Source organism: Alexandromys fortis, unplaced genomic scaffold (assembly GCF_014885135.2).
Source record: "Alexandromys fortis isolate MF-2015 unplaced genomic scaffold, M_Fortis_MF-2015_v1.1 scaffold_156, whole genome shotgun sequence".
Classification (NCBI taxonomy): domain Eukaryota; kingdom Metazoa; phylum Chordata; class Mammalia; order Rodentia; family Cricetidae; genus Alexandromys; species Alexandromys fortis.
In genome coordinates, this window is record NW_026068028.1 from 421848 (window position 1) to 436524 (window position 14677).

The 14677-nt window shown below is 43.0% G+C and overlaps 1 protein-coding gene across 1 annotated transcript in view; it reads right to left on the reverse strand.

The window, feature by feature from the left end:
• Positions 1-14677, reverse strand: part of Ern1 (endoplasmic reticulum to nucleus signaling 1) — a 91848-nt gene that overhangs the window by 15571 nt on the left and 61600 nt on the right. Inside the window, exons 6-12 of the mRNA XM_050164249.1 lie at positions 13507-13629; positions 10183-10284; positions 8506-8767; positions 6865-6943; positions 5796-5961; positions 2821-2939; positions 365-556 (exon numbers count right to left, since the gene is read on the reverse strand). Of these exons, the coding sequence (XP_050020206.1) occupies positions 365-556; positions 2821-2939; positions 5796-5961; positions 6865-6943; positions 8506-8767; positions 10183-10284; positions 13507-13629 (1043 nt within the window). The remainder of the gene's footprint in view (positions 1-364; positions 557-2820; positions 2940-5795; positions 5962-6864; positions 6944-8505; positions 8768-10182; positions 10285-13506; positions 13630-14677) is intronic.

Consider the following 14677-nt stretch of genomic DNA (forward strand, 5'->3'; position numbering starts at 1 on the left):
CTTTTCCTTTTTTTTTTTTGGTTTTTTCGAGACAGGGTTTCTCTGTGGTTTTGGAGCCTGTCCTGGAACTAGCTCTTGTAGACCAGGCTGGTCTCGAACTCACAGAGATCCGCCTGCCTCTGCCTCCCATTACTTTTTTTTTAAAGCAGGGTTTCACTATATAGCCTTGGTTGGTTTTGAACTTGCTATGTAGTTCCTCAAACTTCCAAGTGCTATAATTAAAGGAGTGCAACATGATTCTTAGCTCAAATATTGTCTTTTAGTTATGAAACATGTTGAATGCTTTTGTGTGGCCCCCACTGACACCTAGTGACTAACAGAGAGGTACCGGAACACAGAGGCATCGAGAAGGGTCAAGCCTTACCAGGGGGTAAGTGATGATGAAGGCCACCCATCCAATCAGCAGAAAGGTGCTCAGGATAATAGTAGCCATGTCCTTGAGCATGGAGTCCACAGAGGCCTCAGGCTTGGCGGGTGCATGGGCCAGCTTCTCTTCCACATCCTGAGACACAGTAGTTGGTGTATTTTCTGAAGTCTGGTCAACCAGGTTGATAACCTTGCATGGAAGAGATTTGCTAAATGTCTAGCTTTATAGATGAAGTCAGCACTCAAGAGAAGCCGTGACTACTTAAAATGTAGGACTATACTCAATGTTCTTTTCTGGTTCATCAAAAGTCTGATGGCCCAGATAACTGTTGCTTCTTTCTAAGCAGTTGCTCTGAGAAACCATACAATTCTGCAGTGATGCTGTCATTGTTCACACAGAGATTTCATAAAAATATATTTGGAAATACATTTAGACCTTGACATTCTTTTAAAATTTTCAATGACAAATATCTTATTCCTTTGATAGTAGATTTGCTATTTAAGGAAAACTGTAAAATCACTTAAATCAACTATAAAAAAAAATCCTAGTGAAAAGTTGGTCATCAATTTGATACTTTTTCACATTGAAAAATGAAGCTAACTGGGGCATCCAGAAAATCTTGGGTTTAATCCCAACACTACAAACAAACCAGAAAAATAAAGCAAGACTATACAAGTATGAAGATCTAAGTTCAAATCCCAAGAACACACACCAGAAGTCAAATACAGTGGTATGTGTACCTGTAACCTCATCAGTGGGTGAGGTGGAGACAGGAAGATCACCAGGGCCTGTTGGTCACCATTTAGCTCCAGATTCAGTCAGAGACTACCTCAAGGGAACACGGTGCTGAGTGACAGAGTAGGGCACCCAATGTCTTCTGGTCTCCTTATACATAATGTACAACCCTATACTGAAGCGCGCGCGCGCGCGCGCGCGCACACACACACACACACACACACACAGGCATGCAGCTAGTATAGCTAACAAAGCAATAAAGCCACTTCCTTAGGTTGCTTTTAAATTTTAAGTAACTCCCAAAAAACTAAAATAATTTATTCAAGAATCTATTATTTTTCCAAAGTTAGGGAAAAGAATCAGATGCCTTTATTAAAGAAATGCTAGCTGGGCAGTGGTGGCACATGCCTTTAATCCCAACACTTGGAAGGCAGAAGGATCTCTGTGAGTTCAAGGCCAACCTGGTCTTCAGAGCTAGTTTCAGGATAGCCAGGGCTACACAAAGAAACTCTGTCTCAAAACAACAACAACAAAAATAAATAAATAAATGAATGAATAAATGAATGAATAAATGAATAAATAAATGAATGGCCAAAAAAAAAAAAAAGAAGAAATGCTTGTTTACAAGTTCTAACTCAAATCAGATAAGCATATAGCTTGTAGCTTCCCTCCAAGTTCCTCAGAACCTTAGAGATTTCCTGGAACAGTTAAGAAAAACCATTGATTTGTATTCAAAAAGCTAACACACAGCTTCCTAGCCTGGCACACTGGTTCTCCACACGCTTATGTCACTACACTCTCTCCTGCAAGACATCAGCCTTTGATGCCCGTCTCTTCCCTTCCAGTTGCTACCTGAGTCCATTCAGATACATACCTCTTTTGTTCATGCCTCCCTTGTGGTGTAGCCCACAGTGCATGGGGAGTATGGCTTGTTTACTATGTAGCAAGTGACTGAGAAATGTGTGCTGAGCATGTGACAGAGGACATTTATTTAGATAGTAACTGCTCAAGAGTGTTTAAAAAGACAGTTGTGGGGCTGGAGAGATGGTCAATGGTTAAATTCATGTATTGCTGCTGCAGAGGATCTGGGTTTGGTTCCCAGCACCCACATCAGGCAGCTCACAACCACCTGTAACTCCAGGAGTACTATATAATGAGACCTTGTCTTGAAAAACACAAACAAATAAATAATAAATTAAGTCTCTCAAGTGATTTGTTAAGACTACAGACGGCCCACATCAATAGCTCTTGTTCTTCAAAGCCTCCCCTAATCTGGGCCATTTCTCTATCACCCCTCTCCACTTAGTGGAGCTGCAAGAGGTCCAGGAATGAATAGCTAGCTCACCAACGCCTTCACAAATTTCCAAATCCCCTTTGCTGGCCATACAGGCCAGGAAAAAAGTCTTCCCAACCCTCTAATATCTGAGCAGGAACAGCCAATAGAGAGTACCAGCAGAGGGATGGAGGAGAATTAGCAGAGTTGAGTGCTTGTTTAGGGACTTTCAACTGAAGCTCCCAGCTTCTGCTCAGAGGCCTTTTCCACCCTGCCCTCTCAGGCTGCAGGACAAGGTATGCTGTGAGAACATCTGTGTGGATAGTTCTACTATAGCTCCTTCATGCTGGGATTTTTCCAACTGGGATGGACCAACTGAGGCCCTAAGCTAGCCCCCTTCCACCTGAGAGGAAAGCTAAAGCCATCAGTCCCCTTCCTCACTCACTTCCTCAAAGCTCCTTTTTTCCGAATCAGCAGGAATCACATTTTCCCGATGTTTGGGCAGGTTGTTGGGGAATCTCTCTAGCATCTTGGTAGATGCAGACAGAGGAGTTTCATGGTGTCCTACAAGAGGAAAGAAATCTTTAATGAGAATAGTTCCCAGGCAGTGGTAGTTCTCAACACAAGATTTCTGTAGTTGTCTCTATGTGCTGAGGGGGCATTTCCTACAATGCAATCCCATATCTACACAGTGATGGAGAATTAGCACAGAAACAGAAATTGTACAGGGTGTGGTAGCACACACCTTTAATCCTAGCACTTGGGAGGCAGAGGTGGTGGATCTCTGTGTGTTTAAGACCAGCTTGGATCACACTCACACAGTGATCCAAGCTAGCCCGAACTTCACAATGAAACCCAAACATACAAAAACCAAAACCACCACCCCCCCCCCATAGAAATTTTATGACTGGAAGGTCAGTTCGGTCAGTAAAGTTGCTTATGAAAGCATGAGGACCCATGTTTGATCTCCAGAACTCATGTAAGTAAAGTTGGTGACATGCTTGTAATCCAATGGAGATGGAGACAGGTTGATTAGCCTAGCCTAGTCAGTGAATTTCAGGCCATTGGGAGACTCTGTCTCAAAGTTTTATCAGTTGATGGCAGAATATGGAAAACAGTCTTCAGCTTTTTTGTCTGTTTTGTATTTTCGAGACTAGGTTTCTCTGTAGCTCTGGCTGTCCAGGAACTCACTCTGTAGACCAGGCTAGTCTCAAACAAAGATCGGCCTGCCTCTGCCTCCCAAGTGTTGGGATTAAAGATATGCATCACCACATCTTCCTCAGTTGCTTCTATACCTTGCTATTATTTATTTATTTTTTTAAGACAGGGTATCTCACTGAAATGGAGCTTTCTGTTTCAACTAGATTGGCCAGCCAGGATTCATCTGTCTCTATATTTTATGTGTGTTTTTATATATACCTGGACTTTTATATGAGTTCTTATCCTCGCATTCACATAGTAAGCACTTTACCCACTGACTCATTTCCTCAGCCCCCACTCTGTGATCTCTCCAACACAGTCTGAAACCTATTAGAGACTGTCTGCCGTGTGTACAAGGAAAAACTTGACAGGAACTAGACAGAGCTTGCATTTCTTGATCTGGGAAGTCCCTCTTTAATCTCTTATCTGGCCTCAATCTTTTCAGGTCTCTCTAGCTACAGTACGACATGGTTTTTTAAGGGAAACCTACTTTGGCTCTAAACCATCACAAAGTTTCTCTTGAATATTGTCACATGCTGAGGCACACTCTGCTCTACAGAAGGTCTCCACATGTGACTGACTGCCTGTGTCACAACTCTGAGTCAGAGTTAGTGGTGGACACAGGAATCTGAATGCATAATCACAGGTCACCAAGGTCAACCAACAAGAGATCACTGACCAAGAGAAATGAGGTTGTCCTTCCATAGGCCATCCTGTATTTCAATAACCTATCTACCCATCCCCTGTTGGTAGGCCCAATCCTACTGTTCAGAGCCCTGTGTATCTGCAAAGCCCCCTACCAATAGACAGCTAGAAAAGTCACTGAAACCCTTATAATAGGCTCCTTCTGAAGAAGGGTGTTTAGTAATATCCTGGTGTGCACTCAGAACCAACCATTTTGCAAACTTATCACAAGGTTCTTAAACATTTTTATATAAATAGTACCCAGTCTTTGTGAACTATCTGTCTTTGAGCAAATGGGTTCAGACTCTAAAGCAAAAGGCACAGGACCAGCTTCTGTCTAGAACTCCTGCACTGTCTCCAATGGCAGTTCATGCCTCTTTCGTAAAGCACTAGGTGATGCTGAACACCAGGTCATAGTCACTGCTGCGGTGGGAAACAAAGCAACAACAGAGCACACCTTTCGGTTTAATGAGGTCCATTTTATCTTCAAGATGAATGTGCAGGTGGGCTATCTTAGAACCAAAGGCCATATCTTGACATTAACAGGTACAACTCGCAGCCCTGGTCTATGAGAAGATTGATACATATCCCTGTTGTCTTATTTTAAGCTGATCAACTATAGAGTTTCTCAAAGGGGCCCTCAGAATTGTGAGAGCTTTACTTAACAAACTCTTAGAATTTTATCAGGCTTCCCAGTCAGCCTACTCTGATAATGTAAAGGGTTTTAAAGGGATCTCACTTTGTAACTCTGCCATGGAGAATTCTCTTGCAGTGTTTAGTTCATACACATTTCCTTTGTGTCACTTCTTAATCACTGCCAGGCGGTTTATGGACCCTTAATTGGTACATAAAACTCAGTAGCCTTGTAATTTAATGACCTCAGCTCAATTAGCCTCCCCCTCCCTTCAACATGGGTCCATTCATGCATGCTTTCCCAAACTACTTTTGTAAAGAAAGGAAAGAATTCCTGTGCCATTTTCTTTTCCCTATTTGGTTACTAAAATAAATATATTAACTAACTAATAATAATAACAATATAAAATCAGCTATAAAGAATCAAAAGGAAAAAAAACAGGTCTTCCAAAAGACCTGCAAGCACAACCAGCTTTTTCTCTGCAGCTCCTGACTCCTCATATTCTGGCCCTGACATCTTCGGTCTTCCAACTTATCCTGTCCAGCCTCTTACCCACATTCATTCATATTCCATATGATCAATCTTGGCCTTCTTACTTTTAAAGTGGAAATAATAAGAGCAAATACCTCACATGGTCACTGTGAGGAACAGGCAGCAGACATTCTGAGCCTGAAAATTACACCAAGTATTTGAATCTTGGAACATTAGAGAAACTGCTTTTGGGACATAATAAGGTAACCTGGAACTCTAATTCCTTGGAAGTAAAAATTTTCCCAGATCTAAGCCATCTTGAAATGGACAGGGTGTACATAGCATTTAGAATGAAGGGTAGCAGTAAGCCAGCAGGGTTGACTTTTGCCCACCAGGAGGCAGCATGTTACTCAGCAAAGAGCAACTCTTACCTATAAGAAGCCAGTAATTCCTCAAGTAGTTTAGCTTGTTCTTCCCTTTGATTCCAGGGTCAAACTTGACGTCTGTGCTGGGGGTGATCACACACTCTCCTTTGTCTCCAATGGTGACACCATCTGTCTGGGGACCTTCCAGCAAAGGAAGAGTGCTGCCTCGAGGCTGAGGAGATGGGATACGATGAGTTGGAGGGCTTGCAGGAGAGTTTCATTAGGTGCTGCAGGACATCCCCTCAGCCACTGGTCCCCTAAAGGGACTATTGTGGCTCTGGCTCAATAAGCAAAGCATGACTCAAAGGTCCTGGGACAAGGGAAGTTCCTCCCTTAGGTTACAACAGTGCTCCATTGACACCTTTTCAGATTTTTGTTTGAGATAGCACTCAAGCAGCCCAGGCTGGACTAGAACTCTAGATCCTCCTTTCTCCGTCTCACAGGAGTTGGGATTACAGGAATGTACGCTAAGGTTTGGCCCTTTTCAGATTCTTTATTTTTGGGGGAGGGGAGTTTGAGATAGGATTTTACTGTAGTTTTGAAGCCTGTCCTGGAACTCATTCTGTAGACCATGCTGGCCTCAAACTGACAGAGATCTGCCTACATTTGCCTCCTGAGTGTTGGATCAAAGGCATGCACCACCACTTCCTGGCCGTTTTCAGATTCTTATGCTTGAGTACTAAGAACAAGGAAGAATATGCATACAGAATTCCAAGAAGTTATTAATAGAAATAGAATGTGGATATACAGTTGTTCATGAGTCTTTCAGCTCTGTGTTTCCTCTCTCTCTCTCTCTCTCTCTCTCTCTCTCTCTCTCTCTCTCTCTCTGGTTTGTGTTTTCAGACAGTGGTTCTTTGTGTAGCTCTGGTTGTCTTGGAACTCGATCTGTAGACCAGGCTGGCCTCAAACTCAGATCTGCCTGCCTCCTGAGTGCTGGCACTAAAGGCATGCGCCCCTACCACCCAGCTCATTTCTTCTTCTTAACCAGGTGTTCACAGAAAACTCAAGCCACTTTTTGCTCAAAGGAATAAAAGCAGCTGAGAGACAGCATCTTTGGGTCCCACAGCTGACTCACCACTACAGCAACCCCCTCGTGCACCATTGAGGGAGAGGCATAGAGGCTGGTGGAGTACTTCCCGACATACAGGGTAGGCCTGGGAAAAAAAAGAGAAACATACATTTTGAAATCATTTCACATCCAAACCCCACAAAATGTGGCTTCTAAGAGATCAGAATTATAGACTCAAGTATTACCCCACCTCCCACATAGCCCATGCGACGCCCACAGAAACTAGCAAGGTGGCAGGAGTACTGTAGGGTGTCAGGACAGCAGAACTTCAGGTCCCAGCTTCACTAGTCACCTTACAATGGCAAGTCTCACTTTCCTTAGCTGCAAAACGCCAGGGCTGGACTACACTGAGCCCGGTACAGCCTGAGGAAAGGGCAGTATCATGACCAGCAGAAGACTGAAGACTCAGAACCCACTGCCAGATTCTCAGGTGACCCTGAGCCAGCAGCCTTTCAGAACCACCACCTTCAGCATCACCATGCTGCCAAGGGCTTCCTGAGGATACCCAGGGTGAATAGAGGGACGGGCAACTGCTCCATTCCAGATGCTGAGAGCAAAAGGAATGCAGAGATGCATAAAGCAGGAGGGTGGTGCACACCTGTAATCCTAGTATACATAGTACGTTTGGGGCCAGCTTAGGCTCATGAGACCCTGTCTCAAAGAAAACAAACAAAACAAAAAGAAAACTCCAATCCAAACTGAGGGAGATTTCCTGGTAATCTGCTCAGGTAACCTACCTCAGACATCACACGGACTGTCTAGTAGCAGCATGAAAACAGTGGGTGCCGTCCCTAAGATCCTTATGATTGCTACTGTCAGGAGCCTGGGTGGATCTGTCATCTAAGAAATTATCCAAACTTCTTTTAACAAATACCTCCCACCTAAATGGTGCTTCACCATAGACAACACTTTCACATACATGATCCTATTTTAACTTCCCTACAAATCTATAAAGTATGAAGGTGAAGCCTAGTCTGCTAAGTGACTGCCAGGCTTTTCCCACGTGGGGACGAAGAATACAAGCCCGCTGAGTCTCGGTCACTTACGTCCTAACACTTTTTTCTCCCTGATTTTTAAAATAAGTATGATGTACAATAAAAAATTTAATGTTAAAAAAATTCCAGGTAAGTATATGCCTGCAATCCCATCATTTTGGAGGCTAAGGTAGAAAGATGGATAAGTTTGAGGCCAGCCTGGGTTACATAATGGGACTTTCAAAATCCATAAACATAATGCAGTCTCAGAGAAAGAGATAAAGAGACAGTAAGAGACAGACAAAGTTTGAAGCATAAAGGAGTACCCCATGATTCGCATTCTGAGGTTCCCAAATGAGTCAGTGTTTTTTGTTTGTTTGGTTTCCAAAACAGGATTTCTTTTTGTAGCCCTGAATGCCCTGGAACTCCCTTTGTAGACCTGGTTGGCATCAAACTCAGAGATCCACCTGCCTCTGCCTCCCTGCTGGGGTTAAAGGTGTGCACCACTGAGCCAGGATCAAAAGCAAACCAGATCAACTCTTGATCTATGTGACCTCAGAGATGTCTGCCCACCGCTTGACCTCCTCCAGTATAGGGTACACTATACTGCAGCAGTCCCAGAAGGTTATGGCTGTCCTTTGTTGCCTGATCCGTCCCAACTCCTCCAACTCACGTCAGCTTGCTCTTGGCCTCTGTCTCCTTGGGGAACGGATACTTCCATTTAGTGATGCGTCCCACTTCCCCAGACATGAAGGTCAAGTAGCGTAGAGTCTCCACAGCGACGTTGATGTGCATCACCTTTCTCAGCCCCTCCCGCTGCCAGACGTAGAAGGCCACCACAGGAGAGGCATAGTTTTGGATCCACAAGACATCCCCAGATTCACTGTCCACAGTTACCACCAGCCCATCGCCATTGGACACAAAGTGGGACATCTCTATAAAGATCAAACAAAGCATGTCAACCACATCCTCAACCGTATCTTCTACTCTCTTAGCAAGTTGCAGTCATTTCATTGAAGAGAAGAGTTCTGGAATATTCCCAGGTCATAAGAGTCCACTGATTTTCCAATGAGCTCTTCAGTATAAAGACACTGAGAGATGCCTGGCTTTTAAAGTAAAACAGGCTTATTTTCCCACCTCCCTGCTATTTTCTTTTAAACTATTCTATCTAATAAGCAAGGGCAAATCTTGAGGGGAAAGGAGTCGATGCGGGTGCCTACAAAGCTGACATTTTCTAACAATCATTTAAAACCTGTGACTCAAACTGAAATTCAGATCTGTGTACATCTGACCCCACAAAGAGCCACACAGAGACAAAGTGTGTGAGGTCCTAAGTCAGAAAGAATAGTCAAACTTTCAGATACCAATGTTAAGATAAAAAAAACTTAGGTTGCACAGTTATCATCTGAGTTGCAGAATGCTAAAACTAGAGAAGTAATTAAGAGTATGAATCATATTTAAAAATGGTCTTTTTCTTACTGTGGTTACTAGGGATTGAATGCAGGTACTTATGATTGCTAGGCAAGACTGGTTTTTTTTTTTTTGTTTGTTTGTTTTGGTTTGGTTTTTGTTTTTTTGAGACAAGGTTTCTCTGTATAGCCCTAGCTGTCCTGGAACTAGCTCTGTAGACCAGGCTGGCCTCAAACTCACAGAGATGTGCCTGCCTCTGTCTCTCAAGTGCTGGGATTAAAAGTGTGTGCTACTACTGCCTGGCTTGTTTTGTTCCAAGCTTGTTTTGTTTTTGAGACAATCTCTCTATATATCTTTGGCTTCCCTGGAATTCACTATGCAGACAAGGGTGGCCTTGAACTCAGAGATCTGCCTTCCTCTGCCTCCCTGGTACTGAGACTAAGGGTGTGTACCACCATGCCCAGTCTGGCAAGATTTATAAGATTTATTTATTTTATGAGTACAAACATCTATGTCTGGTGTCCATGGAAGCTAGAAGAAGGCATTTGATCTCTTGGAACTGGAGTTACAGGCAGTTATGAGTCACCATATACTGGGAACTGAATTCAGGTCCTCTGTAAGAGCAACAAGTGCTCTGAGCCATCTCTTCAGTCTCCTAGAGTGGCCTTCTTGATGGGGTTATGGATAACACATGCTAATGTTTAATTCTATTATCCATGGGATGGTAGTAAATTCCTTCTGTGATACATAGGGACTCAAAATATGTGTCTTCCCTTTTCTTTAGCTAAAGCTATCACCACTTCAAGCCTATAAAAAAAAATCCAGAACTTGGTGATGAAGAGTTAAAAAAAAAAAAAAAAATCCTGCTTTCTGGAGACCATTCTATATGTGGAAGGTGCCAGCCCAACCTTGAGAGTGTCCTTTCATCGGGCACACTTACTGTAGTCCACGTCATCCTCGGGCAGTGAGGCTGCATAGTCAAAATAGGTGGCATTCCAACGGAGCTCTCGGGTCTTGGTGTCATACATGGTGATGGTGTATTCTGGAAAATACAGATCAATCGGTACCATGAAGGGGCTGTACAACTTACTAAGATGTTATACAGTTACAACAAAAAAGTTTTCACTAAATTGCATCAAGATTATTCGTGTGGAAGGGAAAGACCATGTGGAGGACTGAAGTACCAAACACAAGAGTGAACCTGGCTATGCTCTGAAACCTACAGTTCACAGACTCCTTAGCCATGCAATGGCTGTTTTATCCACTAAGTTTCAGGGTTCTTTATTATAGAGTAATACATAGGTGAAATTAGAAATGGGTACCTAGAAGTGGGATGGCACCATAACAGAAACCTAAGACACCTGGCACCGACTTTGGGACCAGGTGATGGGAGGTGGAAGGGTGACGAGAGAAGTGTTACACAACTCCAGAGAACAGTGAGGAAACCACTGCGAGAAGGTAAAAAGGGGTAGCCTAGTCATGAGCTTATAGAGTAAACAAATTATAAGGCTACTGCTTGCAGTAACTTAGAAGACAGAGAAAGTCATCACCACCCAGAAGGGAAAAGACTCGTATTTAAAAAAAAAAAAAAAAAAAGGTGGTGGTGGTGCACGCCTTTAATTCCAGCACTCAGGAGGCAGAGGCAGGTAGATCTCTGTGAGTTTGAGGCCAGCCTGGTCTATAGAGCTAGTTTCAGGACAGGCTCCAAAGCTACACAGAAGCCCTGTCTCAAAAAAACAAAGGCTGAAAAGAAAGTTCAGAGCCCCCAGCACTTAGGAAGCAGAGGCAGGTGGATCTCTGTGAGTTCAAGGCCAGGCTGGTCTACAAAATTAGTTCTAGGACAGCCAGGGTTACACAGGAAAACCCTATCTTGAAAAAACAAGCACCAAAAGAAACAAGTAAAATACAAAGGAAATTCAGAGTTACCAGCAGGGAGGAGAAAGGTCCCAGGTCAAGATTAAAATCAAACTCAGGCGAGCCTATAAAACCCTTCTTAGAGACCTAAGAAAGATTTAAGATGATACCTTGGAAACCCCTCTACTAGCTAGTCATAAGAATGCTGGCCAGGGTACTCCCACAATCTCAAGCGGACAGTTGTGATAGGGACTAACTACAATTTGACACATGGGAAGCCCACCAAGTTTTTAAAGGAGTAATATTAGTACAATAATCAGATAGTAGAAGGGGATGGACTCCAGACTCCCTACTTTCAATAAAAAACAGAATGAGAAAACTGTAAAAGGCATTTCTTTTTCTTTTAAAATTAAAAATATATATGCTTATTCATTTTTCTTCTAGGTGCATGTGTGCTTGACATCTGTACATTATATGTGTGCAGTTCCGAGGAAGACAAAAAAAAGACATTTGGTCGGCTAAGATTAATGCTACAGTTGTAAGCCACCATATGGATGCTGGGAATTGAAGCAAGGTCCAGTGTTCCTAACTGCTGAGCCATCTCTCCAGCCCCTAAACTAGCCATTTCTGATGAAAAAGGAAGCACTTCTTTCAAAGGATAGAATCAAGAGCCACTGAGAACAATACAGTAAGGAACAATGTCTGGGAGTAAAACTTGGTTCCACAAGGAGTTTTCTGCACCTCAGGGTAGGAGAACCTGAAAACAAATGCCTGGTTGGATTTCAGAATTACTAAGAACCAGCACCTTTTTTTTTTTTTTTTTTTTTTTTTTGGCTAGTTTTCCTCTCAGAGTTCAGGCTTAAACCCAGAACTCTACACATGCTAGGCAATCTCTCTATCACTGAGTCACATCCTCTACCCTTTGCTCACCTCTTTTTGAATGGGAATGTTTATTACAGCCACCTTGTCTCATCACTGTGCATCACGCAGATGGAGGGAAAGGCACAAGAGTGAGAATTCTTCCTCCCCTATGCCCCTCATTTGTTTGTTAAGATAGGATTTCATATAGCTCAGGCTGGCCTTACACTCACATGCAGCCAAGGCTAGCACTGCATTCCTGATCCTCCTGCCTTTACCTCCCACATGTTAGTATTACAGGTGTGGGCCACCATGCTCAGTCTTTTTAATTCATGGGTCTCTAGATCAGAGATCCTCATCTGCCATCATGCCTGATGCAGATCCCCAGACACTGGATTTTGAGACCAATGCTATGATAGGATTTGGGGGATCTTGGTAGGGGGTGAATGTATTTTGTATGTGGAAGAGTTCACACTACTGTAGCCAGAGGGAAGAATGCTGAACAAAGGATCATCATCACATCTTTCCTGTAATATGCAAGCCACTTTTTCTATCAAGAGGGTCTTTGTCTCCACCCTGGGCTCTGGGCCTGCCTAATAACCTACTTCGATTGATGACTGAAGTAGAAGTAAGGCTGTTGGAGTTCCAAGTTCAGACCTTATGAGGCATTCTAACATTCACATTTGCCCAAGAAGCAACCATGTCAGGAAGTCCAGGCTTTCCATATGGATGTGGGGGGGAAGTTTACATGGAGCTGAACCAAGATTCCAGACATGAGTCATCCCAGTATGAAGAACAGAGATGGATTTCTGTGTGGAGCCCTTCCTAATTCCTTAGTCAAAGAATTAGGAATAATAAAATAGTCATACTTTAAGACACTAGGTTAGGCAGCTTATTACATGGCAATAGATAATGGAAACAGTGGCTTTACGGACTAAGAACACACATTCCATTTAAAGCCAAAGCATGTCCAAACTCCTCCATTACCCCAATTCTACTGGAGACCCATAGTGTTTACACCTGTGTGAAGCTAGGCTTTACTTGATAAAAAGTAGTCCCAACAGCTGGAAATGAGGACACTTGATTTTTACAGGGGAGGATGGCTGCTGTAACAGGCCTGTCGGCTGAGAATAGAAGAGTAAAAGGTGGGAGCTTGAAGGCTGGGAAAATAGCTTTGCAAAGGAGGGAACTTTTGGGCAGTACTGTGGAAAAAGAAGGGACATTTATGTGCCAGAAGAGCAAAACCAGGCACACCTGGTAGAGAAAGCCATTCCATTGTGAGTCCTTAAAAACAGCACTGCTATTCTGAGAGCAGTAGGTAGTGTACCCAGTTGAAAACATTTCAAGTAGGGAAGTGCAGCAGCTGCATGATGGGGCTCAGGGTAGTCTAGACTACATTTCCTGGGGTCTCAAGAGTCTGAGAAATCTGGCTGCTTGGAGAGGGAAACTCTGGCCACTTTTTGGAGAACAAATCCAGTACCAGAGGTCGGTGGAGTTTTGTCCCACTCACTCTAGAAACAGGCAGGTTGTTTAACAAAGACTCATTTCTTACCTGTCCGTCCAAGATACAGCAGGGAGGTGGATGGGCAGAGACTATCTGCAAAGGCCGATGACAAGGTCTGCTGCTTTTCTCCAGTCAGAAGGTCGATGACATACCAAATATCCTGCTTTTTACCTGGAATGTTAGTGAACACACTGTTAATACCCTTCCCAAGCGGAAATAAACAGCATCAACAAAGTAGCAGTTTTAACTATTCAAGATCCTCTCTGTGCTGGGAAATAGGCCTGAAATCCCTAGGAAGTTGGAGATCTTTCTATAGTGCTTTGGAAGTGACAAAATAAATGGTAATGTGAACTTTTTTAAAAATTTACTTAATTTAAGTACATTGGTGGAGGTATTAGATCCTCTGGAACTGGAGTTACAAACAGTTGTTAGCTGTCATGTGGGTGCTAGGAATTGAACCTGGAACCTTCCTCTGGAAGAGCAGTTAGTGCTCTTAACCACTGAGCCATCTCTCCAGCCTGGCAATGTGAACTTAATAACTCTTTGGGCCGCTGAGTTCTATACTAATTTAATAACCTAAACCCAACATAAACATTTCTCTAAGATTTATAATCTAATTATAATATAAAAAAGTTCTCTTAGAACCCTGATTGCTCTTTGGGCTGACGAGGGAGGGGGACTTGATTGGGGAAGGGGGAGGGAAAGGGGAGGCGGCGGTGGGGAAGAGACAGAAATCTTTAATAAATAAAAAAAAAGTTCTCTTAGCTTTCAAGTTGGGTTTTATTGCTTTGGATAACTATCTTAAATATAAAAAATCTTAGTTGGGTGGTGGTGTGCACGCCTTTAGTCCAAGCACTAGGGAGGCAGAGGCAGGCAGATCTCTATGTGTTTGAGGCCAGCCTGGTTCTACAAGAACTAGTTTCAGGACAGGTCCCAAAGCTACAGAGAAACCCTATTTTAAAAAACCCAAAATAGATAGATAGATAGATAGATAGATAGATAGATAGATAGATAGATGATAGATAGATAGATTAGATAGATAGATAGGCTTTTAAAAAAATTGATAAATCTTGCTTATCCTTTCCCCGCAAATGAAGATCTATATAAATATAAGCACACCTAGGGGTTCTTCTCCTGATAACTATGATACATATTCCTCAACATCCTTACCAATTACCAATTAGCACACATGTGAAGCAGCACGTAACTATAATTAGCT